At 42.4% G+C, this 26,298-nt stretch overlaps 1 protein-coding gene across 45 annotated transcripts in view; it reads left to right on the top strand.

The window, feature by feature from the left end:
* The window catches only part of NRXN3 (neurexin 3), a 1,567,429-nt gene that overhangs the window by 720,821 nt on the left and 820,310 nt on the right, over positions 1–26,298 (top strand). For all 45 annotated transcript variants that reach the window (XM_032341548.1, XM_032341546.1, XM_032341549.1 and 42 more), the window contains one exon: positions 22,966–23,085. In XM_032341548.1, coding sequence (XP_032197439.1) covers positions 22,966–23,085 — 120 coding nt within the window. The remainder of the gene's footprint in view (positions 1–22,965; positions 23,086–26,298) is intronic.

The following is a 26,298-nucleotide window of genomic DNA, read 5'->3' as shown; positions in this document are numbered from 1 at the left end:
ATTAGCATCCTAGCTGAAATAAGTAAGGTCCTCTGCCTTTAGAAGATCAACTAAGAGATAAGAAAATAAGAAAAAAAACAACAACAAGGATATAATCAATTTACATGCAATTGTCATAGGAGTTGGTGACATTAGTTAAGAATGGGTAGGGTTAATCAGAGAGGAAGTGAGGACAAGAAGCCAGCACTTACTGGACACTTGCTGAAGGCTTCTGTGCTGTAGGTATTAATACTCCCATTTCACAGATGAGGATACCGAGAATCAGATATTTAGCATAAAGTACCTTAGCTTGAGGCCGTAAAATGGAACTGCACACTGTGTTCAGGACTCAACTCTAAGAAAACTGTCCTCTCCCCTGTAGACCACCTTGTCTGGTGGAAATATCCGAACGGAGCTGGTTGGTTAGAGTTCCATGGAGGAGAAGAATGTAGTATGGCAATTAGGTGATGGGAGAATGTCTCAGGAACACCGAAGTTCACAAATTCTTGGAATCAGAACAACACTGGGATCCAGGAAGCCAAGGAAACCATTGGGCAGGAGGAAGAGTGTGAGCTTGGGAAAGAGGGAGAAATGAGAAGTCATCAGGCTCTGTGGTGCTGGCTGGTGGCGGAGTTTGCAGTAAGCCTATGGTTCAGGCTGAATTCAGGGATGCTTTGGAACTACCTTTCTGAGTCAGGTGCTACAGGACTAAAATGAGCAAAGGCAAGCCTGAAAAGAAGATGGCAGTTGAGCGCCTTAGGCCTTTTTTGAAAAGTGGTGTGATTTTTGTGTTCTATCTGTAAGAGTCTCAAAAGATGAGGTAGATGGGGTGCCTGGGTGGCTCAGTCATTAAGCGTCTGCCTTCATCTCAGGTAACGATCCAAGGGTCCTGGGATCAAGCCCCTGGGATCAAGCATCTCCTCCCACTCCCCCTGCTTGTGTTCCCTCTAACTGCGTCTCTCTGTGTCAAATAAATAGATAAAGTCTTTTTTAAAAAATGAAGTAGACTAATGGTGTTATTGAAGCAGTAGATAGGGAAGCAGAGTTTGATTACAAGGGATAAATGATTCTCAGATCTGGATAATACAACTCGTATAAAACAGATGCTATGGTAGTAGAGGCGTAAGGCAGCTGGGAGGCAGACAGGGGTCTTGGATTAGGAAAAGGGAGTCAACACGCTTGTGAGGCATGGCTGGGAAGTGATGTTTTATGGAATTTTTTTAAAATATATTCCTTCCAGCCTTATATTGTCTATTGTTAAATGAAGTAGAAGCCACTACTAGGAGGCGTTCTGTGTGGTTAGCAATCTTGCACTTCTGTGTGTAAGTCAAATCCTTGGAGTTACTGACTTGTAAAACGCAAGAATCCAACTCAAAATCTATGGCTCAAAATCTCGGTGTGGGGCAGGAAAGAGAACCTGCATGTAGTGCCCATGCTTGCGATGCGTGGTGTAAATTATTCATGATTTCAGTTGTCAGTTTCTCCCTTGTGATCCAGCGATGCTCGAAGCATACGTCGGTCATAGCTGGTTATCTTTGCTCTGAAGTGGTGGGGTTACTTTTCTGTCTCCACGAACGGTGTCTTCTTTTTTGATTTCTTGGCACTTAAAACAGGATGTGGCCTATGGTTTTAAGATCAATAAATATTTGAGTCAAGGAATGCCCCAAAGAATCAATGATCAACTCTTCCTTTTTAGTTGTTATAGTTTGTAAAGAAGGTATAACTATAACCCAGGCTATTGAAGCACTTTGGCAATTCCCTATGAATTTGTTGAAATAGAATACTCCAGAAAGACTCAACAAGCTTCCTTGTTTAACTCTGACTAATGGACCTTTAGTTATTTGACAAACATTTTTCGAGCATCTACTTTATGGCCAGTGGTACGCTAATCATTAGAGGGGGTGTCTTCACCTGTTTGAAAACACTGCTGATTTGGAAGCTTAGTTGCTGAAACATATTGAAGTCTGTGGTATAAGGCAAAGGGCTGTTTTATTGTCTCAGAGGAAGAGGCACTGCTGCTAGCTTGCTTACTTCAGTTGGGTCTTGTAAATCAAGTGTTATGTGAAAAGAGAACACAGGAGGGCACCAGAGAACAAGAAACCAAATCAAAGGGACCGCTCAAGTGCTGGTTTTAGAATTGAGACTTTGCTGAATTTATCATTACTCTGTAGTCTGTTTCTAGCTCAGGCAGATGCCTATGCTTGACCAGGACGGGAACACATATGAAGAGATGGGCTTGCACGTGTGATGCTCTAAAGCATTTTGAGGTCTCCCATCGGTCCATCCATCCAGAGGGTTTTTTCCAGAGAGCAGGCCCACTGGCTGATTTATAAACAGGAAGACCTTCAACTTTTCTTTGGATGCTTTTCCTCTGGGCCCCTCAACACACAGCAGGTCTTTCTGATGGTGGAGACCTGAGTGCTGCTTAGAGAGCCAGTGGATTTGAATATTGGTCCACCTCCATGCTCTTCTCTGCGTCCAAGCACATGGCTCCCAGGAACATGGGAAAGCGTACGTCATTATTTTGAGACATCAGTGCTTTATCGGTTTTTGGCACGGAGCTGTGGTTAGGATTTGAAGATCACTAACCATGGCTTCCATGACATCATTAGGCACAACTCACGCTGTCTCAGTGAGGTCGTGACACTTCGTAAGTGAGAGCAATTAATGAAAGCCCAGGTTTATTTTTTTCTTTTTTACTCAAAGGGCTGTGGGTATGCGTATGTGGATATGTACAGTCCTAATCTGCTCCCTCTGGCTCTGGAATACTCGGTCTGTATTTCTGATTACCTGCTAGTCATTCTCACCTGTTTATCCCACGGACATCTTAACCTTACAGGGTTCATGATAGAGCTTCCCAGTCTCTCGTCCAAACCCAGCTCTCCTCTTCGTTCTGTTTCATCTAAAATAAGTGGCAAGACCGAGTTAAATAGGCAGGAAATCTGGAATTCATCCTCACTTTTGTCCCCCTCCGTCTTCTATCTCTGGCATCCAGATGGTCACCTAATTACCTCTTCTAAATGTACCTTCCATTTGCTTCTCTCTGCTATAGAGTATTTTAAATGCAGGATTATTTACCTCTTGTCTAAATTCTGTAGTCTGTCCGTTGTCCCTTCATCAAATCCACCCCCAACTTTTTTCGTTTTTAAGTAAACTCTCCTAAGATTCTCCATTGTTACAGAATAATGTGCATTTCCTTCCCATTATGCACAATCTATTATTTTTCCTACCTTAGCTGTTACTTCACAACTCACCTTCTGTGTGTTCCCCAAAACACAAAATGCAAACCCCCTTCCCATTTTATTATTATTATTGTTACTGCTGCTGCTGTTATTATTATTATTATTATCTTCCAGCAGTTAAACGTCTTTTGCCTAGAGCAGCTGGATTTTCCCAAATGCACTACAGCATAGAAATTAAGCACAGGGGCTTCAAAAACTAGATCAGTAGTCTGTGCACTATAACCTGCATGCTGAATAGTTCCCCACCATCTCTTTCCATGAATAAACTCTTACTGGAACACAGGAATGTACTATGCTCACAATAAAAGATGCCAGGCAGAAAAGAGTATATGTGATGCTTTCCATTTCTCTAAATCTAGGAAATGCAAACTAATCCATAGGGTCAATGCAGATCACTGATTGCTTTGGAGGAACGTGAGGAAGGGACGGCAAAGTGATGTGGAGAAGCTTTGGGGGTGATGGATATGGTTCTTATCGTGATTGTGGTTGATGATCTCATGGGCCTATTCATGTCAAAACCTATCAATTCATTCACCTGAAGTAGGTGCCGTTGATTACATGTCTGTTACGCCTCAGTTTAAAAGAGAACATTGTGCGTGGCATTCAGCATCACTGTGCATTCCATAGTCTCAGCCGCAGTTAGCCTGAAGAATTATTTGCATCTTTTTTTTTTTAATACTTTACTTATTTATTTGACAGACAGAGATCACAAGTAGGCAGAGAGGCAGGCAGAGAGAGGAGGAAGCAGGCTCCCCGCTGAGCAGAGAGCCCGATGCCATTTGGGGCTCGATCCCAGGACCCTGAGATCATGACCTGAGCCGAAGGCAGAGGCTTTAACCCACTGAGCCACCCAGGTACCTTGAATTACTTGCATCTTGATAGAGACGTTACTGCCCTGGTTTCCCAGAGTCCTAGGCTCCCACTATTACAAGTTCTAAGAATTTGGCCACATCTCTGAACCTTTTTGTGCTTTTGAAACCTCGTCACAGATAAAGGCAGACTGGACATGATTAGAAGTCACCTTCTAATGTCTGGAGCTCCCCTGTTTTACAGATTCATCCCACAAATAGTTTGGGGCACCTGTACTCAGGTAGTATGTTAATGGTGCTCATCTCCCCTTTCCTTGCTGTAGGTGACGCCTGTGCTGTAAGACATGCTTCTTTCCTAAGCATCGCACCCTTCTTTAGAACTGCAGGGGCTTCTCTGGTAAAATATTCTTTTATAATAGCGGAGAATTAGGGCTGCTTAATTTCCTTGTTTGGGTAAATTACCCTTCAGAATTGTATGTCCTATAATTTAGCCTCCGAATTTCATCTTCTCCTTTTCAACATTTAACAATCATAGGATTTTTTAAAAAATGTATTTATTTATATTAGAGAGATGATGCGAGAGAGAGAGTGAGTGAGCGTGTACAGGAGTGGGGAGGGGCTGAAGGAGAGAGAGAGCATCTCAGGCCGACTCCATGGAGCCGAATGTGGTTTGTTCTCAGGATCCTGATATCATGACCCTGAGGTCATGACCTGAGATCATGATCTGAATTGAAATCGTGAGCTGAATGCTTAACTGACTGTAACACCCAGGTGCCCCAATAATAGGATATTTGGAGTTAGCCTGAAAGTTGTAACTTAAAAAAAATGCAAGAGGGGCACCTGGGTGGTTTAGTGGGTTAAGCCTCTGCCTTTGGCTCAGGTTGTGATCTCAGGGTCCTGGGATTGAGCCCTGCATTGGGCTCTCTGCTCAGTGGGGAGCCTGCTTCCCCCCACCCCCTGCCTGCCTCTCTGCCTACTTGTGATCTGTCTTTCTCTGCCAAATAAATAAAATCTTTTTAAAAAGTGCAAGAAAAAATTGGAAAGGTGTTTTATGAGAATATGACAGGCTTTAGAAGATAGCACTGAGCAATTCTCCATCTCTTAGGACCTTGTCAATGACACTGGCTTCACACAGTGGTTTTAGAGCTGAGTTCACTGTAATAGGAATCTGTAAGCTTCTTAAGTCATCCCAAAGTGCTCGTTCGAACAGTGCTCCCTTTCTCCAAAGCCCAAATTCTTAAAACCCATATGACCCAATGCTATGCTTGCTTATCTGTAGGGAAGTTTCCTTAGCAATGTACCAGCAGTTTCAGAATTCTTAAAGGAATACGGTTTTAACATTGGTATACACTGGAGACTAAAGCAGTAAGAACACCATAGTTACCTTTAGTTAAGTAATTACTGTTGACATCAAGGTAGGCTATTGGAATAACCATTTTATGAATTGTGAATTATGAATTTTCAGTCTACATGGAATTAATCATGGAAAGGGAGCCTGTGCTGGGCACACTCCTGTGTTGTGTTGTGTGTCTCTCACCATAGCTACTTGATGAAAAGTGATTGTTCTTACCAGTATACAATTAGGAGACACCGAGGCTAAGAGATATTTAGGTGTTTGGCCAAGATCACACAGCCAGTATGTGCTGGAAAAAGGATTTAAAGCCAAGTCTAGCCAGCTCGAAATCCAGTGTTCTTCCTCATGCCCCACTGACTCCCTGTTTATTGAGGCATTTGAATTCTCGTCCAGCTGTTTCCTTCACCTGACATTTTAGTGTGCTGGTTTTCATTTCTTTGGGGCATCCTGCTGGCCTGCATGAGAGATTACAGAACTGTGTTGTACTTGTGGTGGGCTCTTACCTCCACAAGCTCTCGCGACACCGTTGGTATACCAGGAGGGATGGATAACCATAGGGTAGGTGGGTGGAGAAATCTCAGCTTTTATGTGGCATCAGGACTTTTTTTTTCCTCTTTGTGATTTTTGCATGGACTTTAAGGAATTTTAGGGGTTGAGTTTATTTTGGTTTCACAGTAAAGAATTCGGTTCCTCAGGACACTTTTCTTCCTTCTATGTTCCTGAAGCTTCTAGTTCCTGTTCATCTTCTTTGAAATATGAGTTGCATTTATTTGACTGGGAAAGACAGTCAGGAGTTGGTCTCTGTGCCTCTAGTCTCAGCCCCTGGCTTTCTGGGCTTTACACTTGAAGGGCCAGCGTGATTTTTCTAGAACAATAATCTGATCATATCACTCCCGGGGGAATGTGGGAAATCACCCTGACATTCCAAGTACACTCAGGCATGCTGCTCTAGAGGTCATGGAGCAGAAAGGGTTATAGACCAAATTAAGATGTATAATTATGTGGGTCATTAAATTAATGCACACAACAAAAGCAAGGGGACAGAGATCAGGCAGATGACTGATAGTTTGCAAGTGGGATGGAAAAACTACTCTACCTGAATCCTTGTTACATGATGTTCATATATCTATGTTCGCTCTCTACCGTTATCAGCTTTCCGTGCTGATGAGGCGGGTGCCAGGGCTGTGGACTAGAGCTGAGCAGTCCTTAGAAGCTGGGAGGCCTCTGGAGCCGTCACACACTTGCCCTAGTCGAGAAAAACAAGGACGGGTAGATCTCGCCGCAGCTAGACTCACCAGTTAGCTTGATGACCAGATATATGATTTATCTGTGTGTCTCAAGCCTGAAATGATCCATACTGAGTGTTGCTAGTGAGTTAACCAAGTTAGGGTTGACAGCGGTCAATCAGACATGGTCTGAGAGTCATAAATACTTAAGGTTTTTATGGGCAAGGACCTTCTCTGTTCTGTCCTTTTTATCTTTGTTTAAAAATACTTATGTTCTGGGGGTGACTGGATGGCTCAGTGAGTTAGGTGTCTGCCTTTGGCTTGTGCCATGACACCATGGTCCTGGGGTAGAGCCCCACATTGGGCTCCCAGCTCAGCGGGGAGTCCACTTCTCCCTCTCCCTCTGCCCCTCCCCTCTAAGCTTGTTCTCGCTCTCCCTCTCACTCTCTCAAATTAAAAAACAAAACCAAAAACCTGTGGTCCGATTATTTTCACTGTTTACCAGGTCTCAGAAGTTACCCACTTGCTCTCTATATTTAACACTTCCTGTCAGTTTCATTTATCCCATTTGTTTTCATTGTCATCTATAGCAAAATTGAGTAAACTAAATAATGTAGCAAGCATGCATAGCAGCCTATTTAAGATATTGAAGAACTCTTTTTGGTCTAGAAGATAAAATACAATGTCTTGTTGTGTTTTGCACGTTATTGCAACAAAGGTCCTTAAGATCTGGTCCTGGCTACCCCTTTGGACTCATCTCCTACCTCTTATAAAAATGCTCTGTATTTGCCTAACATATGGAACTGCTCACCATTCCCTAAACTTGCCAGTATCTCTCTACTCTGTGCATGGGACAGAATGTCCTCCCATCTCTGATCTAACCTGGAGTACTTGCTGCTGCTCCTACTTTAGGAAACATAAGCTTCGCTTTCTCTAGGAAGTCTTACTTCAATGCCACTATATTTCTGACCCCAAACTCAGACCGAGAGGTCTGTGTGCGTGTGTGTGTGTGCGCACACACACACAGACACACAGACACACACACACACACACACACCCCTTCTCCCTTTCACTGTGTCCCTAAGGTGTAGTATAAAGGGTTCACCCAAGTGTTAGAGCACTTAAAACATGGTATTTCATTTTCTACCTATTTCCTCTAGTAGACTCTAACTTTGATCCAGGGACCTTAATATGTTTCTCCTTTTATCCCTAGCCACTAGCCAAAGCCTACCATGTTATAAATGAGTAGTATTTGATGGGATATAGAGATAATGAATCTTTAATAACAAACAGATGTTATCGTGCAACCATTAGTTGGATATTCGTTCTTAGAGTAAGGAGGATTATTATACTCATCATTTAAAAATTTAGGGGTACCTGGGTGGCACAGTGGGTTAAGCCTCTGCCTTCGGCTCAGGTCATGATCTCAGGGTCCTGGCATCAAGCCCCAATCGGGCTCTCTTCTCAGCGGGGAGCCTACATCCCCCTCTCTCTCTGCCTGCCTCTCTGCCTACTTGTAATCTCTCTCTCTGTCAAATAAGTAAATAAAAATCTTTAAAAAAATTTAGTCCCTATGGGACTTTCTTTCCCCTCATTTCTAACTTTGAACTTTCTTTTTAACTGCGATTTATTCCTATTACTTGATTTTTAAAAATCCCTTAAATGTATTTTTGTAAATGAGTAATAACAACAAGTAGCACTCATCTGTTGGGCACCTGCCGTGTGCCAAGCTCTATGTTAGAACCTGTGTTCCCACTGATCCCATGGGAGCTGGTTTAAATCACAGCACTGTATGAGTGGTAGCTAGGATTATGAATCAGTAGAAACATAGGTAGCTTCCAACAGGATAATTAGATGTAATAAGCACAAAACTGCATTTTCTTCTCATTTCCAAGTAAGAACATGTTGGTTGATTCACCGTTGGATTTCAATGTCCATAAGCTGCATTTATATACATTAATATAAATGTATGTCAATCTCTAACCCTAGGACTAGAACCTGAAAAATACAGGCACACTCTCTTGTCACATCTCAAAGTCAATGGGAAACAGAAAGTTTATTGAGATGAGAGTGACCCACCAGGAATCCAGTGGGGGGGGGGGGGGCTGAGTTCCCACGGATATTACAGGCAGGTCCCAGTCAATGTAAGCTCACTGCACAAACACCCCAATATACGAGTGTCCCCTCCCACAGTAGCATGACCCAAGGCCCACAGGGATTCACCTCTGCTCATCGTTATCAATGGTACTCTGTAGGGTTTCCTTGCTGCCTTACAGCCCCATTCCCATTCTTACCCTGCCTGAATATCCATTCAAAGAAGCATCTCCCGTTCCTCTACCTCATTCCTCTCCCCCAGTCTCCACTCCTGCTCCTACAGAAGCAGCGCGGCTCTGGTTTTATCCACAATGCACATCCCTTGTCCGTCCAGAAGGCAGTTTAGGAATAAGAATGAACACCTGACTTTCAGATAGTCCTGGCTATGGTTCTGCTTACTAGCTGTTTGCTCTTGGCCAAGATAATTTAACATCCCTGTTTCTTAATTTTATTATCTATAAAATGAGATTACAATGCTAGCTTCACAGGATTGGGAGAATGAAATGTGAAGCCCCAACATGAAACATGGCAGTTATTTCATGTTCCATCATCCCTACTAGTCTTCTGCAACCTTTTGCCCCAGCACCCCCTGTGCCATCTCTGGAACCATCCAGTTACCCTCTGAAATGGACAAGGACCCTTTTTTAGTGCTTTGAATTCTAACACATCCACCATTAGAAAAACAGGTATGGAAGGGAAGCATCACTTAGAGTCTTAGACTATCTGAAAGAGTTTGCTTCTGGGTCAGAGAATGGAGAGAACTATGAGGTTGTCTTCTAGCCACAGTGGACTAAAGTTGGGTGGAGAAGACACAGTGGACTGAAGTTGGGTGGACTGAAGTTGGGTTGGCGGTAGAAGGTCATCTGAGTAGACAGTACAGTGAGGAGCCAATATGGTTGACTCCAGATCTGGAGGCAATGTATGGATTTGTCTCTTGAATCACTCCACATTGACAAGGGCCACAAAACTCCATCCTTCAAGTATGAAACCACCATATAAGCTCACCTAAGTCTCGCCTAATTGAGAACACCATTTCCTCCTCCCTTCCCAGCTAGCTTATCACCAGCCTCTGACATTGTTCACACCCTCTGGTCACTGGTTCTCCCAGTTTTCCCTATGGTCTTCAACAGCCCTGTCTCTGACCCTGAACTCTTCCTGTCTTCTCCCATGGCCCTCTGTCCTCACTGGTACCATGAGGAGTGATTCAGACCTGCCCATATACCAGACATGAAATATTTGGAAGGAAGAAATCATAAGCTTACTGAATTATGCATTTGAAATGATTCTTTTCCAAGTGGATTTAGTATCTAAAAATCTGCCAAATAATATCAGAATGGGAAAAAAAAATCCCAGTAATGTATAAAAAGAAACAAAAATGAGTATCTTGAGAGAATGTCTTTAAAACCACTTCTTCGCAAAACAGTTGCTGATGAGGGCAATACTATTTAAAAATCATAAGTAGTTCTAAATGATCTATAAATGATATTATTTTATTAGCTACTGGTATTATTCTCCAGTGCTGATGTACTGGCTAATAAAAATATTTAGCTCCTGGAAAGGTTGAGGTGTATGTATAAAACACCGCTTTGGGGTCATAGTGATAAGGGTTTAGATCTGGTTTCTGCCACTTTCACCTTAAATGTCCTCATGCGCATTGCTTCAACCCTCTGAGTCTCAGGGCTTTTTCTCTGTAAAATCGGACAAGGAACCCAAAGCCTGCTGTCTCCAGATCCAGGCCTCACCTCGGGGATGGAACCCCCTGCCGCAGCTGTGGTTTGCATGCAGGGAGTGAAAGAGAAGGGAGGGTGCAGGGTGACTTTCAGCTTCCAGTTTGAGGAGGGGATGACCTGCAGGGAGATGCTGGAGAAGAGAGGGTTGGGAGGATAGGAGAAGCATAGGCCATAACCTGGGAAAAAATCAAAATACAAAACAGAGTAGAGGAAAGAAGGAAAGGTTGGCCAAAGACAAAGTCTGGCGTTCTGGAATCTGAATTCCTCACAGTATCCACAGATGCTTTTTATCAGGTTAAAAATGTTGGGACCGAGGGCCTTGATTATTCCTTAGCAGCTCTGAAACATCTCAACATGAAAATGACAGAATTGCTGCATGCACATGACCTCCCTCCTGCCCCCCCGCCCCGCCCCCTGGGTGGGACGTGGTACTTGCGATCCTCTCTAGTTCGCAAAGAGAGGAGCTCATTTTATTAAAGTGGAAAAACCCAGTTGATGTTCTTATTTGTTCTGCGTTCTGGCAGCATTTTAAAGACAAAAATCTTGAATTTTATTTTGCTAGGAGAGAGATTTGCCTTGAGCAATTTGACAAATATTGATATTTTGGTAATCTGTTTTGTTTCCCTGTCATTTTCGCTCTGTTTCTCTCTCTTCTCCCATCTTATTTTGCCTTCTTTTTCTTCTTTGCCTTTGTCTTTTGTCCACCTGGAAATTAAAGGCATGTTCATTGCATTTAGATAATTCATGGGCTTAATAGACATATATATTTGTGTGTGTGGAGGCATGTGTAGAATATTTCACTGTGAGGTTTATCTTTGTCTCTTGTAGCCTTCTTTGGTTCATCCTTAGCCAGTAGAGGCTGTGTAGTGTATTAGTTAATGCCAAGATGGAACCAGACTTTCCAGATTCAAATCCCAGCAATTGCTACATATGTGTAGTAATTGAAGAATTGACTGAACCTTTCTCTGCCTCCGTTTTCTTAAGGGTAACGTATGGATATTAAAAGGACCTATGTATCTGTCAGCTCCGCTCAGTAACAAATGTTTCCTTGCAATCTTAGTGATTTGAAGGAACAGAGATTTCCTTTCCAATCACATTAATGTTCATCATGGCTTTGCTACAGCTCTGCTGCATGTTCTCTTCTTTTCTGGACCCTGGCTGAAGAAACAGCCCTCATCGGTCACCTCTTGGATTTATAGCAAAGGAAGGGGAGAAGTGTCTGCCACAAAATGCTTCTTGAACCTCTCAGGTGGCCCAGGCCACTTCTGCTTGTATTTCTTCGGCAATGAACCAAGTCACACAAACTGCCTGACATAGTGGGACAGGAAATCTAATTCTCCAGGAAGGTTGGACCTATTAGGAAAAGGCAGATTGGAAGGGATGGCATATTTGGCCAACACATAGTACAATCTGACAACATTGTGGAATTGATGTCAGTATAAAATTAATTAATATAGGTAAAACATTCAAGATAGTGTCCAGCATCTGCCATCTGGTAAGTAAAATATGCTTGTTTGCTGTTATTAACAAAGTCTAATGCAAGTATGAAAAGAATAAGAAACATATTCATTTGCTCTTTAACTTTGAGAATTCGCTTTGCATACCAAGGACAGTAGTATTTGGAGTCACGCAGGACACAGAAATGAAGGTCTTGGTCCCTGCCTTATAGGATCTATGTAGTCCTACATGAAAATGGGAAACAAAAGAATAATGAATAACTCAGACTTTCAGATGCCCCACTAGCCGGGTATTCAGTGCACACTTCTGTAACCCTTTCTCCCTCCCAGTTAGTTTTTATTTGTGCATCACTTCCAGCAGACTGTCAGCTCCTGTGTCTTTTTCATTTTTGCACCCTCAGACATTTCTACAATGCCTTTACAGTAGGTACTAGCTTTTTTTATTAAACTCATCTCCCTTTATACAGGCTGTAAGAGGGGTGGTGACTTCACCCTGCGTAACAGGAACAGTTTCCTTCTGCTTGATGCCGTCAGTTCTATCAGGAATTTAGGGTGCATGGATAAAGCAATCGGGGGTAGGAAGTTCACTTCTCTGCTATATCCAAACCATTGCACAACGTTGTAAAGACAGCACAGGAAAGTGAGTCTTATTGCCCAGGTAGCCACTTGCATGTCTTGCCCAAGGCCACATTTGGTGAGGAACCAGTTGCCTTTAAGTCTCACTTCAAGGGAGGCAAATACATTTGAATTAAAATATCCTCGATCTATTTTTATTAATGCTCTGGTTTTAATTTTTTCCCTATGTGCTTGTCTTGCAAGTTTTATTTTAGTGGGTACCATAAAGAGATGATATTTCTAGTGAGACGGAGAGCTATAATTTCTCATATTTTCAAACCTACGTATGTATTATTTTAAGAGGGAGAAGGATCATCGTCTTAGTGAACTAGGGGCAGAGTAGAGTGATTGTTCTGCTAATCTAGCTCCCTGGATCCCCCAACTGCACAAAGCAGATATTAAGAGGATAAAAGGGTACAGCCAGGTGACGGGACCATCCCATGTGGCAACTGCCTCTGTTCACGGTGGGCGGTCAGCTAATACCATCAATCTCGTAAGCTGATAGACCTTGTAATTATCATCCCAAGGAGATAGGCTAGAAATACCACTGCTTTTCCATTCTTACCTCAGATTTAGTCTTTCTATTGTGGAAAGGAGGTGCTGCACTCATGGGGGTTGATACAGAAATGCCATTTCAGAACTCTTTGCCTCAGGATACTTTGAAAATCTAGTGACTGTATTTTTCTATCTAAAATAAACTTCCCAGCTGAGATACGGTGGTGATTTTGGAACATAGAGCCAGGAGGGGCTCTGGGTATGGAGATGCATGTCTTAATTTTTGTCTCGAATAAACCTAAGCTAATTAAGAGTGACGGTGATCTCACCTTCTCAAAAACCCTTCATGGTCCTTATGGGTCCTACAGATCCTCCCGGTGGAAAGCCTGCTGATTTCCCTCAGAGAACTATGCATGTCCTCAAAAGCTCAAGAGTTTGGTCACTATTTGGAAATTTTCAACCATAGCCCCTATGTCTACCCTTAATGGTGAGAGAAGACCACTGTTGTCTGTTCTTTTTGGACTTTATAGACTTTAAGAAGCTAGAGGTTGATGGGAGAGCTCTATCTGTGGAGTTTCATCTGTGAAGCCTGGCTTCTTGTTTTATTTTCATGATTTAATAACCTGTGACCTTGGAAAAGTCACTTAACCTTTCTGGATCTTATCAGAAGCATTGATATTCCCTACTTCACAGGGTTGTTGTAATGTTTGAATTACTAGGGAGGAAATGATGAAGCACTGTGTGTCACCTTAGTCTAGCTCCCTTGAGAGCAGAGCCTGAGACAAGGACTCAGGTCAGGTGGTTTATTTGGGAGGGATCTCCAAAAGTGGGAGTGAAGTAGCAGAGAGCATGAGCAGTGAAGAAAGAAACACCAATGGGAATATCCATTGTCAAGTGGATGTGGGGGAGATGGAGGGTGTTGTAATGAATGCCTCCAAGAATTGTCCACTCCGATGACAGATTTGGGGGAATTAATCTATTAGCTTTGTCCCTCCCATTGTTTGACAGCCACTACTTGGTTGCTCTCGCATGCAGGCAATGAAGACACCCTTGACCTGAGAGAAGGCCAAACAGCTGGCCCTGCTTGAGATGGGGGCTGTTGGGTCACGTGTGAGCTAACATCGGTTGACTGCTTCCATGGCCGAAATCTGAACTTGGCCCAGGAGACATGATGCAGGGACCAAAGTGCCTGCTGCAGGTGTACACAGCCATGATCTGTTACAACCCACTTTTGTCTCTAATATAAACTTCAACCTTTTTTTTGTTTTATTACTAGGTTAGGGCTTGGTCCTTGTCTTACAAATAAATTTTTAAAAAGTGAAATCAGGTCCTACTTTTCATTGATTCCCCCAAATTAGATTTTCTGTTTATTATTTCACTGTACTCTCCCACTTCTCCATTGTCCTTTCCCTGCCCACACCTTATTCCGCCTCCCATCTCTAGACTGGGTCCGCCCCGGGGCATACACGTGGTGAAGCCCTGAGGACAAAGGAAAGCTGGGACATCTTGCAGACAGGCTGGAGGCCACGATCTGTAGCTGCGTAGCCTTGGCAGGTTATGGTATTCTGTGCTACTTCTTTCCTTGCAAAGTTGAAGGAAACCATATCAGCTTCATATTGGGAAACCAGAGAAGATCACGTATGCAAAGTAACTGGAAGCTTTCTCTCAATCTTCATATCAGTTTCTCAGAAAACAGTATTTTTTTTTTTTTTTTCCTGGCTGGGGGAAAAAATATATATATTTAAAATAAAAAGTAGTGTCTTATTTATATCTGCTGCCTGGTGTCTTTTAGCTCCAAGATGAATTAGGAATTAGCGCCTAATTCACTCAGCTGCCAGAATGCAATGTACAAACCTCTTCTACTCCCTCTTCTTCTTCTTCCTCTACCCTCAGTCAATTTACTGTGTCCTTTATTTCTCTCATCCAATTTTATTAATTCGGTTATATGTATTTATTACTGTACTGAATATCTTCCCAAATTGGTCCAGTTTATTCTGTTGCTAAAATACAGTCTGCAGGGGCGCCGGGGTGGCTCAGTCGTTAAGTGTCTGCCTTAGGCTCAGGTCATGATCCCAGGGTCCTGCTCCGCGGGAAGCCTGCTTTTCTCTCTCCCACTCCCCCTGCTTGTGTTCCCTCTCTCTTTCGCTCTATTTCTCTTTCTCTCTGTCAAATAAATAAGTAATTTTTTTTTTAAATGCAGTCTGCAGTTCTCTCCTACTCCCCTTGCATTTCTTCTTCCTCCCTCGACCTGCTTACTAGACTGATATGTAATCTATCCAACTCTACTTATTCTTCTACTAGTTTTTTTCCCCCCCAAGTATGTTGAGCATCTTCTTGGTGTAAGGTACTCGGCTTCGTTGCTGGGGATAATAAAGGTAGCATGTTCTCCTTCAAAGGGCGCAGACTTGGAGGCAGTGGATGCAAACAAATGTATGTGTAGATCTGTAATAGCAGGGACAGAACGATGACTATAGAGGACAAGCACAGCCCGGTTACTGGAGAGGTGCACACTCCCAGCTGGAAGGGTTGGGAGCCAGGAGGGGATGGGTGGAGGTAGAAAAGTTGTGAAAGTCCATGGAAGAGGAGTAATGGAAGATGTGTGTATTATGCCTTCCTTAATTCCGCCTTACAGCAAAATATTAATTATTAGGATTAATTAACTATACCTTTAAATTCCTAACTGGACATTTTTTATTTTGCTTTTTATTACTAAGGAGTCAATTCAGAAGGAAACGGGCTTAAACAGGCATTGATTAGGAGGATATTAGGAGAGCAGGTTCTAGTGCATATCTTGGTTCAAATCTCTTTAGCTCAGTCACCATCATCTTCAACATCTGTGTCTTTAGTGCTCAACAATATGATCACAGAGTCAGAAAGACCCTAAGGCACAATAACGTTTTAAATGATCATAGGCAGCCTGATTTGTATTAATTATATCATGATAATGGTGGGGGGAAGTATTAAGAAGTTTTTTTGTTTTGTTTTGTTTTTTTAAGTAAGAGTAGAATCAATATCCACAAAAACATTTTTCTGCCTATCCCTGAACAAATTGCCCTCATCTCTTGAAAAGTGGCTTCATGGAGAGAGATTATCACAAGAAATCTTGACACTGTCCTCAGCATCCCACTCCTGAGCACTGCTGTAAATTTATGACTTAAGGTAGAGATTTAACAGTAAATTGGGGGCAGGATTTTTTCTCATCTTTTGTGGAGCCATTTGTTCCTTCGGAGAGATATCTGCCCTGGATTCATTCCATTTCAAAATTGAGATGCTGTTCTCCTAGCCAAGATGAGAGGGTTCATTTTACACTGTGATCACAATGTAGAGATCCAACTGAGTGGGCTGCTGGGGTTTGCTTTGTCATGGGAGGCACACGTCGTGCTCCCTTCCCAAGCAGGGGCCAGTGTGCATAAGTGAAAGCACGCAGGAATTAAGGGGGAAAGGGGGGGGGACGGATGGAGGACAAAGGGAAGGGGAGGGGATAGAGGGAGGGTAAGAAGGACAGCAGAAACCTGCTAACCCTGTGTCATCAGTAGGCCATGGTGGCCCATGGTCCAGATTAATACCGTGCTAAGAAAATCTGGCAGTCAGTGGACTTTGAGCCACACTCCAAGCAGTAGGAAGGAGCCAGGAGCTGGTGCTGAGTGTGACTGATGCTGGGTAGGGAAGGTGCGAGGAACTGAAGCAAGCTCCGCTGGCCGGTAGGATCAAGTATGTCTTGCATTTTCTAGAATCTCTGCTTCTCATTCAAGGTGCTTCTACGACCTGCGTTCTCAGAATGAATCTAGGAGTCACTGGGGATTCCTCTTCTACTCCTAGTCCACCTTCCAAACCGACCTCAAGTCTTGTTGACCTCAGCTCTAGCACACACTCCACATCTCACCACGTCCATTTCTCCCGCTACCATCCGAGACCAAGTCACCTTCATTTTCTGCCTTTAGCAGCTTCCCCGAGATCTCCTTGTTTCCATTATTGGCCTTTTTGGGTCCAGTGTACTCATAGCAACCAGAATGATTTTTTAAACTTAAGTTAAATCATAGGATCCCCTTGCCTGAACCCTCCCGTGGCTCCCAGGTGCATTTAGAAGAGCATTCAGGTTCCGTACCATGCCCTTTCGGTCTCCTTGTGGTCTGGCCTCTGCGTACTTCTCTGCCTTCTCGCCCACCGCACTCTCTCCCTTGGCCACAAGTTCCAGACAGCGGGGTGTTTTATGATCAAGCCCATCCTGGGCTTCTGCGTTTGCTCTTCCCATCGGGGCAGATATTTGCATGTTTGGCTCCTTCTCGGTGCACCTCCACGGAAAAGCCCGCTCTGGCCACCTCACTTAGGAGCCCTCCGTCCAGCCGGTTGGTATTGTCCTTCCTTCCCTGCTCCCAGCCAGGCTGTAGGCATCATAAGGGCCGGGGGACCTTCTCTGTTCTGTTGTCTCCCCACCCTTTACCCTGGCACCGTGCCTGGTCCTGTGTTGGTGCTCAGTTAATAATTGTGCAGTGTGTGACTGGGTAGTCCCTGTGATACACTGAGAGGTTAGCAACAGGGCTGTGTGAGCAGAGTGGAGGGTGAACCCTAGCAGAAGTGAAGGCAGTTCATAGTGGAGTATGTTGTCTGTGGTCGGCTTGATGGGCCATTTACTTACTCAAGCCCAATAATTGGTGGTGGTGTTTTTAGTGGGTTTTAACGATAAACTGGGTCTCCAGGAGGATACATATACTCTGCTGGAATAACTGGGTTGCTTGTCTTTCTCATACACCTCACTGGGAGACTTCTTAACAGAAGACTTCCAGAAAATGTCCTGCTTTCATGTCTGTTGTTGAAAGTGACAGCCGTCTCTGAGACTCCAGGACTCCTGTGAGAACGGAAGGACCTCTTTGAGGTGTTTCACCAAACTGCCTCTATAAGTAAATGATTTAAATTTTTTTCTTCAAAGAAAATGAATGCTTTTGGGAAAAAAAATGAGTTTATAAAAACAAAATACCTCTTACTCTCTGTTGGGTTGTCAGCCCCAAGAAAACATCCAGAATCTGAAATGGCTTTGAACAGAAAATGAGGTGCTTCTTTCCTATTTCTGTGTCGCCCTCCTTAGTCTGTAGTCCCACTCCCCTACTCACCCCTGCTATTATTTGCCTGATCTCCTCTCTTGGGGGTGTTTGGGGTGGGGAGGGAGACTGATCCAATACATGGTGCTCTAAGCTTATTAAAAGGTTTGTATTAGTTCAGCTGGCCTACCTAGGGTGCTGGTGGAAATGAAGGTAAGTTTTCTCTTTTTAAATACTTTTGGTGTTCTTTAAAGCTAACACAGTCATTTCGAGCATTTCTTTATCATGCCATTTAGATGTATAATCACGTGTCTTTTGCTATACCTTTCTAAGGGAGTGAATTTCATATTTTTGTACGCATTGTAGAAATTTTGATTCATGTGAAACATAGCTAACCAAGGGAAATCAAGTCGTCATTTCTTTCTCTCTCCTGCACAAAAAGAAAGATGTTCAGGTAAAGCAAAGTGATTATGGTATAGATAGTGTGCCCTTAATCCCTGCCCCTGCCTCCTGACCCAAAGTGAAGTAAGTTTCCAGTCTTACCCACCCAGTTTTGGAGATCATACTTTGTGGCAGATGGAAGGAATTTCTACTCCCTGTGTATGAGCAAAACATTCTGGTTTCATTGGTCTGGGCAGGTTTTCGAAATTTGTTGACGAACGGATGCATATTGGGGTGTCCTATAGTTGTGCTGGTTACGTTGCTCCTGGGGGGAATGGTAAATTCATGTGCTCTGAGGACTCTACCAAAAAGCAACAACGTTTACAACGCAAACGTAAAAAGAAACCAACGCAGTAGGTTCAAAACCTTCAAGAGCCAAAGTCCACCTTGTAAAAGTGTGTGCCTTTAGAGATCCCCAAATAAAGAATTTTCCCCACATGCTCCTATTCCCTGTCCCCCCCAGAGGGAACGATCTGCTAACATCTAAGTGTCATCTTCCTCCAAGCAATCAGCAATGATTCCTCTCCCAAAGAATGCCTTTCTCGTAACTTTTCACTTTGACTTTACTCTTAGTTCTGGCTTCTGGAAGAAATAAGCCTTCCACAGGGTTCCTGTAGGGATAGGTCAGGAAAATCATCTTAAATTATTCATCTGTGACATCTCCTCTGTCCACATTCATCAGACAATTAGACCATTGTTGGTGAGACCAGTCTTAACTAAGAGATGATGCCAAGTAAGTTTGCAGCGAGACGGGGTCAAGAGTGGGAATTTGGTGGTATCGCCCAAAGGATTCATTAAAGGCTCTTTTTCCGGTGGTAGTAAACAGTTGAACACTCGCTTCTACCGACCTCTGCATCCCGGAAATCTCCAGCTGGGATTTTGCTTCTTTACTCCAGTCACGGAGGTCATTACTTGGGAAATTCAACTATAGGGTCTCAGATAAGTTTTTCGCTTCCTGTGTTTAGATCAAATGGTGATGACCTAAGCAGCCTAAAGGGAATCAGATGTTGATTTCTTTTTGTGTGTGTGAGATCAGTAGTTACTATGTGAACAGCTTAAGGAAGCATCCCTTTAATTCATATATCCAGGATGTACCGATTCACAGAACCCATTTCTCCCTGCTACAAAAGAGAAGAAGGACAATGTAAAAAAATAAGTGGCTTTGAGGCTTTTTCCTTTTAATTTTTAGAAATTAAATTCCTATCAGTTCTATTTTAAATTGCCACTTAAAAAAAAAAAAAAAGAAGAAGAAGTTTCTCCTCTTGGTCTAATCCTTGTCTTCACATTCATTGTTTTACTGATGCTTGACTCTGCCGGGGAAGTCTTGCCTAGACTTAAATCCTCCTTCTCTGAAGACCTAACAATGTGTATGTTTTAGCTTTCGGCTTGTATCTACATCTTGTATCACTTACCAATCCCGCTGTACGCTTAGGCTACAAATTAGATTTGTTCTTGCCCTCTGTTTGCCTACATTTCCAGCTGCGTTTAAAATCACTTTCTCTCTGGTAGGGATGCATTGACCTTTTGGCTTGATTAAAGATAAATGCCATTGACTTTCCACTTTTGGAGGCAGAGGCTTTTTCGGATGCTCGCTGGGATTTCTGTATTTATTGCTTGAAAATGAATATTGAATAATATTCATTTCCCTACCATTGTAATGGTATGGGTATGGAATTTTTTTTTTTTTTTCCTTCCTGGCAGAGTCATGAGAATTATTGGGGTTGGAGATAGCAACTGTAGCCAAGTGGTAGGGCATGAGGGGTTTCAGGTCTTTCCCTACCTGTTTGGTCATAGACCATCACATCCTGAAGTTTTAGAGTCAAAAGGACAGTTAAATATTTTTTGTCTGAATTTGACACAAGAAAATTCCAAGCACCTGCAAAATGTCACCCAGCATTTAAAACACACTGGGCTGATTGCAAAGCTCGTTTTACACCGATGACTAATATGACACCAATGTGGCCATGTCGGTACTTGTGACCGTGTTGGTGTTAGTATTTCTCCCTCCACTTTGTCCCAAATTGTGAAAACAAGGTGAGGTACAAACATTGCCTGAAGAGTGGATGCCACCTACAGATGTTTGAATAGCCGGTCTTTGTCACAGTGCTACCTCCGTAGCCAGTGTTTCCTATGTCTTTCTTTACATTCCTTTCTCTTACTGGAGCATTTGCATGTAGAATAAAGAGGATAAGAACACACAAAAAAACAAAGGCAGATTTGTTTCTTCTGAGAACATCTGTTCTTGCTTCAAAGCACCCACATGATGTGGCCCATTTTCTCTCAATGCCTGCACAGTTTGCCATTGTGAAGGCGACTGTTACATCAATCTTAGATCTGAATTTAATGAGATAATGAACAACGTTGTCTAATGAGGTGAGATGTAGGAAAAATTCTATTATAATGTATAGGCTTTAGCTAATATTAAGACAGGCATACTCACAAACAACAGCTAAAATTGAATATAAAATGGCTTATCATGGAATTTTTTCCCCCTCAGATTCATTGATCTCATGGCATCATACCCAGTTTTGGGTACATTCAGTCCACTTTTAATTTCTTCTTTGATTTCTTAGGATTCATGTGCATTTGCATTGCACTTGAGATATAGATACGTTCTAAAAAAAAAAAAAAAGACATAAATGACCTGTTGTGTACATTTTAATTAAAAGAGACCTTTTAACTTTGAAAACCTTTATTTTTCAAGAAGAAAATTTCTCCAAACTTCAACTGCTATCATTATTCTTTTTTTTAAAAGATTTATTTATTTATTTATTTATTTATTTATTTATTTATTTATATTAGAGAAACTGAGTGAGCCAGGGAAGGGGCAGAGGGAGAGAGAAAAAAGTCCTGAAGCAGATTCCTGCTGAGTGTGTTTCCTGCAGAGCTTGATGGGGCTAGGGGCTGGACCCAGGATCCTGACATTGTGACCTGAGCCAAAAGCAAGAGTTGGCTGCTTAACTGTCTGAGCCACTGAGACACTCCATCATTACTCTTAAAAAGAGCATTCGGTACCAACAATAATAATTAAGAATTAAAGGGTCCAGGTTAAAAGAAATTTATCCAAGTGATACTATTTTTTAAATTCTCTTCCCTAAATGTATACAACACTGTTTTGGAGTCTTGGAGGCAGAGGAGGGGGCAGAGTGGCCAGTCAAAGCTATAGAATAGAGTTCTCAAAATGAGTTCGATAAAAATGTATTGAATTTAGTTGATGGTTTCCAAAGAAATAAAGACCTATGCATGTATCAGTTGTTCAGTAAGTGCTCATTATAGCGCCTACTGTGTTCTTAAATGTTGGATACAACTGTACGCTGAAATATTTCAGAAACATAATAACATGGGGATATATTGGCTAGTTACATGTTCATCTTTTTTTCCCAAGTTACTTCCAGAGATAGGGCTTTCTACATAGTCATTGACCAGTCTAGGAAGACTCATGCGGAGTCCTTCTGCACAGGCTCAGCTAGCCACGTAGTGAACTTGGAACTTGGTCTAAGTTCTCTGGTTTATGTGATCTTCTTTGTCTTTTAAATTTACATCTCAGTTCAGTGTTGAGCAAAACACGACATTCTCCCTCCATTACTAACCAAATTCTTATAATGCCTCAGTGTTTATCTTGTCATCTTTGGCCTCTAAGTACTGTAATTCCTTGTTGACCCTGATTTTTCCTAGCGTACACCTGAACATCCTCTTGAGCATTTTGATCCTGGATCTTTTGAGACAACTTGGTTTATTTCTTTATCTGGTGGCACTTTCTCCTGAACATACTTTAGACCTGAAAGGGTTCAATTTTGGAATTTTCCATCATTTCACTTTTTTAGATATTGAGATCTTTTTGGAGGATGACAAACAATGGGATAAGTCTGGGGGCCTCACATTCCCTTCAGGAGCATTACTTATCATAGGGGTTAGACCTTAACATTTTTATTGTGATGATTACTGTTTTGATTTCTATGGTTACTGTATTCTGGTAGGACTGTGGGTTAATGGCAATATCAAGTTAAGCGTGTATATTACAGAACCCTTTTCTCATCCAACTGATGGATACTCCAAAAGCCAGACTGGTGTATTATGCCTAAGTGATCAAGTTATTCTGAAAATGAGTGATGAATTTCCTGTATCTTCAAGAAATTCATCTGAAATCTAAGACTTTGGGAACCAAAATGACAGCTGACTACTGTTTTTTATAAATGTTCACTTACTGCCCTTGGTGGTTTAGGACTTTCTCTCTGTAGACCAAGGAGGGCACATATTTCTTTCACTGCTTTGCCAGTGTCCATATGAGTTGAGACTTTTGCATTTGGGGACAGTTGTGGAACACCCTATTGGGGCAGTGACACTGGGATGGACTTTGGTGGCGGGGCGCAAGTATGATTCCTTGAACGCTCCTGGGTTCTGTGCACCAGTGTGGCTTTGACAGTTCTGATACCATGATCGCTACTTTCAGAATCAGTTCTAATTTTGGCACTTACCATCGTCCTTAGGCAAAGGACCTGAGACCCTGTACGCGGGGCAGAAGCTCAATGACAATGAATGGCACACCGTCCGGGTGGTGCGGAGAGGAAAAAGCCTTAAGTTAACCGTGGACGACGATGTGGCTGAAGGTGAGTACAGCTCTACGTAGGGAAATGTGTCTCTTTTTTTTTGCTCTCATTGTCCTCTTGGTCATTTAGTGAGCAAAGGATTTTTTGAAACACATTTTATTTTACTTAACAGAAGTCGTGTGACATGTTCTTGTTGATGAGCTCAGGTAAGGCTACTTCTTAGGTCTTCCTCTGTATTTTCGTAATCCCTTTCCATTGATCTGTCTTACAGAACTTAGCCATTACAGTTATTGTATGTTGACGGGTCTCTCTTTTTAGTCATAGAATATTTGTCTGGAGAGTAGATGTAGAGATCTGTAGCTCCTTTATTATTCATTTATTCAAAAATCACTTATCAATCATCTGCCCCATGGCCAGTTTTTTCTTTCAATAAGTGACTTACTCTCTAGGAGAGGGAGATGGGTCAACCAGAAATGCAGAGCATTACAGGTAAAAATAAGTACTGAGATCACTACAGGCTACTCAGAAGGGTCTGAATAACTATTCATTTATGTCATCATTTATTTAATTGTTATTGAGTACCTACCCTGTAGTGAGCACTGCTTCAGAAGGCACTGAAAATAGGGAGGTGAGTAAATAGGCAAGTCCTTGGCTTGGTGGAATTCATCTTCTAGGTGGGCAGTGGATAAACGAATGAATCCATCCATAGGTAAAGGAACATTCAGAGCTTCACGTAAGCAATAGGTGTTTCTTGAGAGCGTGGTACACATCAGCAGTGTGTTAAGGATGTAAAAGGTAAGAAGGAAGCACAAGAACTTATCTGTTTCCTCAAAGAAGAAACCAATCTAGTTGATTAGATCAGACACAGGCATTGAAAATAAGACAAAAAGTATGTAATCAGATTCTAACATGGGTGGGTAAGATTGTCGTCATGGCCAGGCAGAAGAGAAGATTATCATTTTGGGTTGGAGAAATCAGGAGTGTCTTCTGAAGATAGCTCAAAATTGGGTGGGTCATTTGATGAGGTCCAGGGTGGAAGAGAGAGGGCCCCGTCCATATTGTGTTCAAATAAGTCTAGACTCCTTGAGATTCCAGGGCAGTGCACTTCTGTTCTGCAGAACTTTTGTCCATATGGGAGAAGACAACTTGGGGGCACCATGGAGTATCATGTAGAGCACTGGGGATGTCAGGAGATCTGGGCCCTAACATGAATTCTCTGCCACATGTTGGAAAAGCTATTTACCATGTCTGATCCTTGCCAATTGAAGTTGGTGGCATAAACTCTCTTTAGAGTCTTCTGTGAATAAGACAGTCAAGGTAGAGTCAGGATCTCTGGGATTTAATACAGTTATTGTAACTAGAACACTTTTTGCCATTGGGATAGATAATAAGGATAATAAACTTTTTTCCTCATTTCCTCATTTTTAAACTTGAAATTCTATTGCTGCTAAGGCCCTCTCCAGCTTAAAGTTTCTGCAGTTTGGGGGTCCTATAATTTAATTTTATATTCATGAGCCTGAACTGCTATCCTTCTGGAGTCTGGAATTAACAGTGAGCCCTGTATAGCGTGCAGGTAGGAGAGAGAGAGGGTTCGTGTGTGTGTGTGTGTGTGTGTGTGTGTGTGCGCGCGCGCACACGTGTGCACAGAGATGAGAAGAGTCTATGGCTAGGAGAAGAGCAGGAGGCATATATCCAGTGCTCAGTAGGCATTAGATACTGGGGTAACTGTCTTACATGTATCAGCTTCTTAAATCTGTAATTCCGCATTGCCTTGCAAGATGAGTGTTCTTATTTTACTTAAGAGGGCATGGCCTGTAGAAGGAGCTGTGTAATTAAGCTCCGAATCCATGTCTGTGTGACGTCATCAAATCAGGCTAATCTCTGGGCTTCACAATCCATCCTAAGAAAACGGTTTGTTTAAAGATATGGGAAAATACAAAGGGATGCCTTAGGGTGAGGTGAGGAGTACATTTTAGTGAAGACTGCAGCACTCGCCCCTCTCTCCTCAAAAATGAAGTCAAACAGAGCCATCGTAAGTATCCAAAATTCTCCTGTTGTATGTACATAGTAAAGGGTAAGGTTACTCTTCTACTGCCTGTCTGAAAGGATAATTTAGCTTTGCTTAATGAATGTAAGCAAAGAGAGGTAAAGATGGTTATATGGTTTAGAACCCACAGCCATCCCCGAATTAATTATTCAAGACATCCCTGTGGGCTGTTAAAGCAGACTGGGGAGCCTGCACGTGGTACTATCTCTTTACTTGCTCCTAAGGGCTGAGCCCAGCAGCCCCACGGTTGTTGCCAGCATGTTTTGAATAGCAGCCACTAGATGGCGACCTCCCCCCAATCTCTCCACGCAGCGAATCCCTTTTATTTTTCTCGGGAAATTGCATGCCCTCCAAACTGTAGTCGTAAAGAACAGCAGAACTGAGGGTACAGTAATGTGCATTGCCTCCCATGGTCATTATTATTTTATAGAAACTTTAGAATAAAGGTAATTATAAAGTGCGCTTTCTCTTACCGCTAATAATTAAAAAGCAGGACTACACCATGAAGGCCCCAGTCATTCGTAATTTGATATTCGAAATTAATGAAGCTCTTTCATTTTCAAACCTTATCCCCTGCTTTACTGCTGATGGAAAAGAACAGCCATAAGGATAAAGAAATCTGGGAGAAGAAAAGCGCTATTTTGCTTATGAGCTACAACCTTGGATTGCTTCTTACAGTGATAATGGGTTTGGGAATTTTAATTTTAGCTCACAGAAGTCATAAAATCAGGCAATGAAACTAAAATACCACACAGTCCTCAGGTTATTAAGTAGTGTCTTATTGGCTTATTTAGTAATCCCTTTCATGCTGTTTAAGGTCCCCTAGGGTGTCAAATTTTCAGCTAGTTTGTAGAAATGATGCAAAGAATAGGTCACACTCATAAGAAATCAATGGCAAGGAAAGAAATAGTCCTTGGCCTGGTGCTTTTCGTTTATTGTAATACAATGTATTCCTGGAAAGGTATTAAGGTTCAGTTGACAGTTAATAAAGATTGATGGATTGATTGATTGAGTTGGATTTCTATTATCACAAGTAAATTAAAAGAACCCTCGGGTTATGCTCCTCGGAACTGGGATCTGATGCTGCAGGACCCCTGCCGCCTCACCCAGAGTGTACCAGCTTCTTGCTACGACAAAGTTTCATCCCTCTTTGGTCTTCTCTGGTTCATGTTGACTTCCTTGTCTGTCCCTTACCTTACACAGCACCTACAAGCTGTAAAAACCGA

This window comes from Mustela erminea, chromosome 5 (assembly GCF_009829155.1).
Source record: "Mustela erminea isolate mMusErm1 chromosome 5, mMusErm1.Pri, whole genome shotgun sequence".
NCBI classification, from domain to species: Eukaryota; Metazoa; Chordata; class Mammalia; order Carnivora; family Mustelidae; genus Mustela; species Mustela erminea.
The sequence above is the reverse complement of the archived record's forward strand: the minus strand, read 5'-3'. Positions and strand labels throughout refer to the sequence as shown.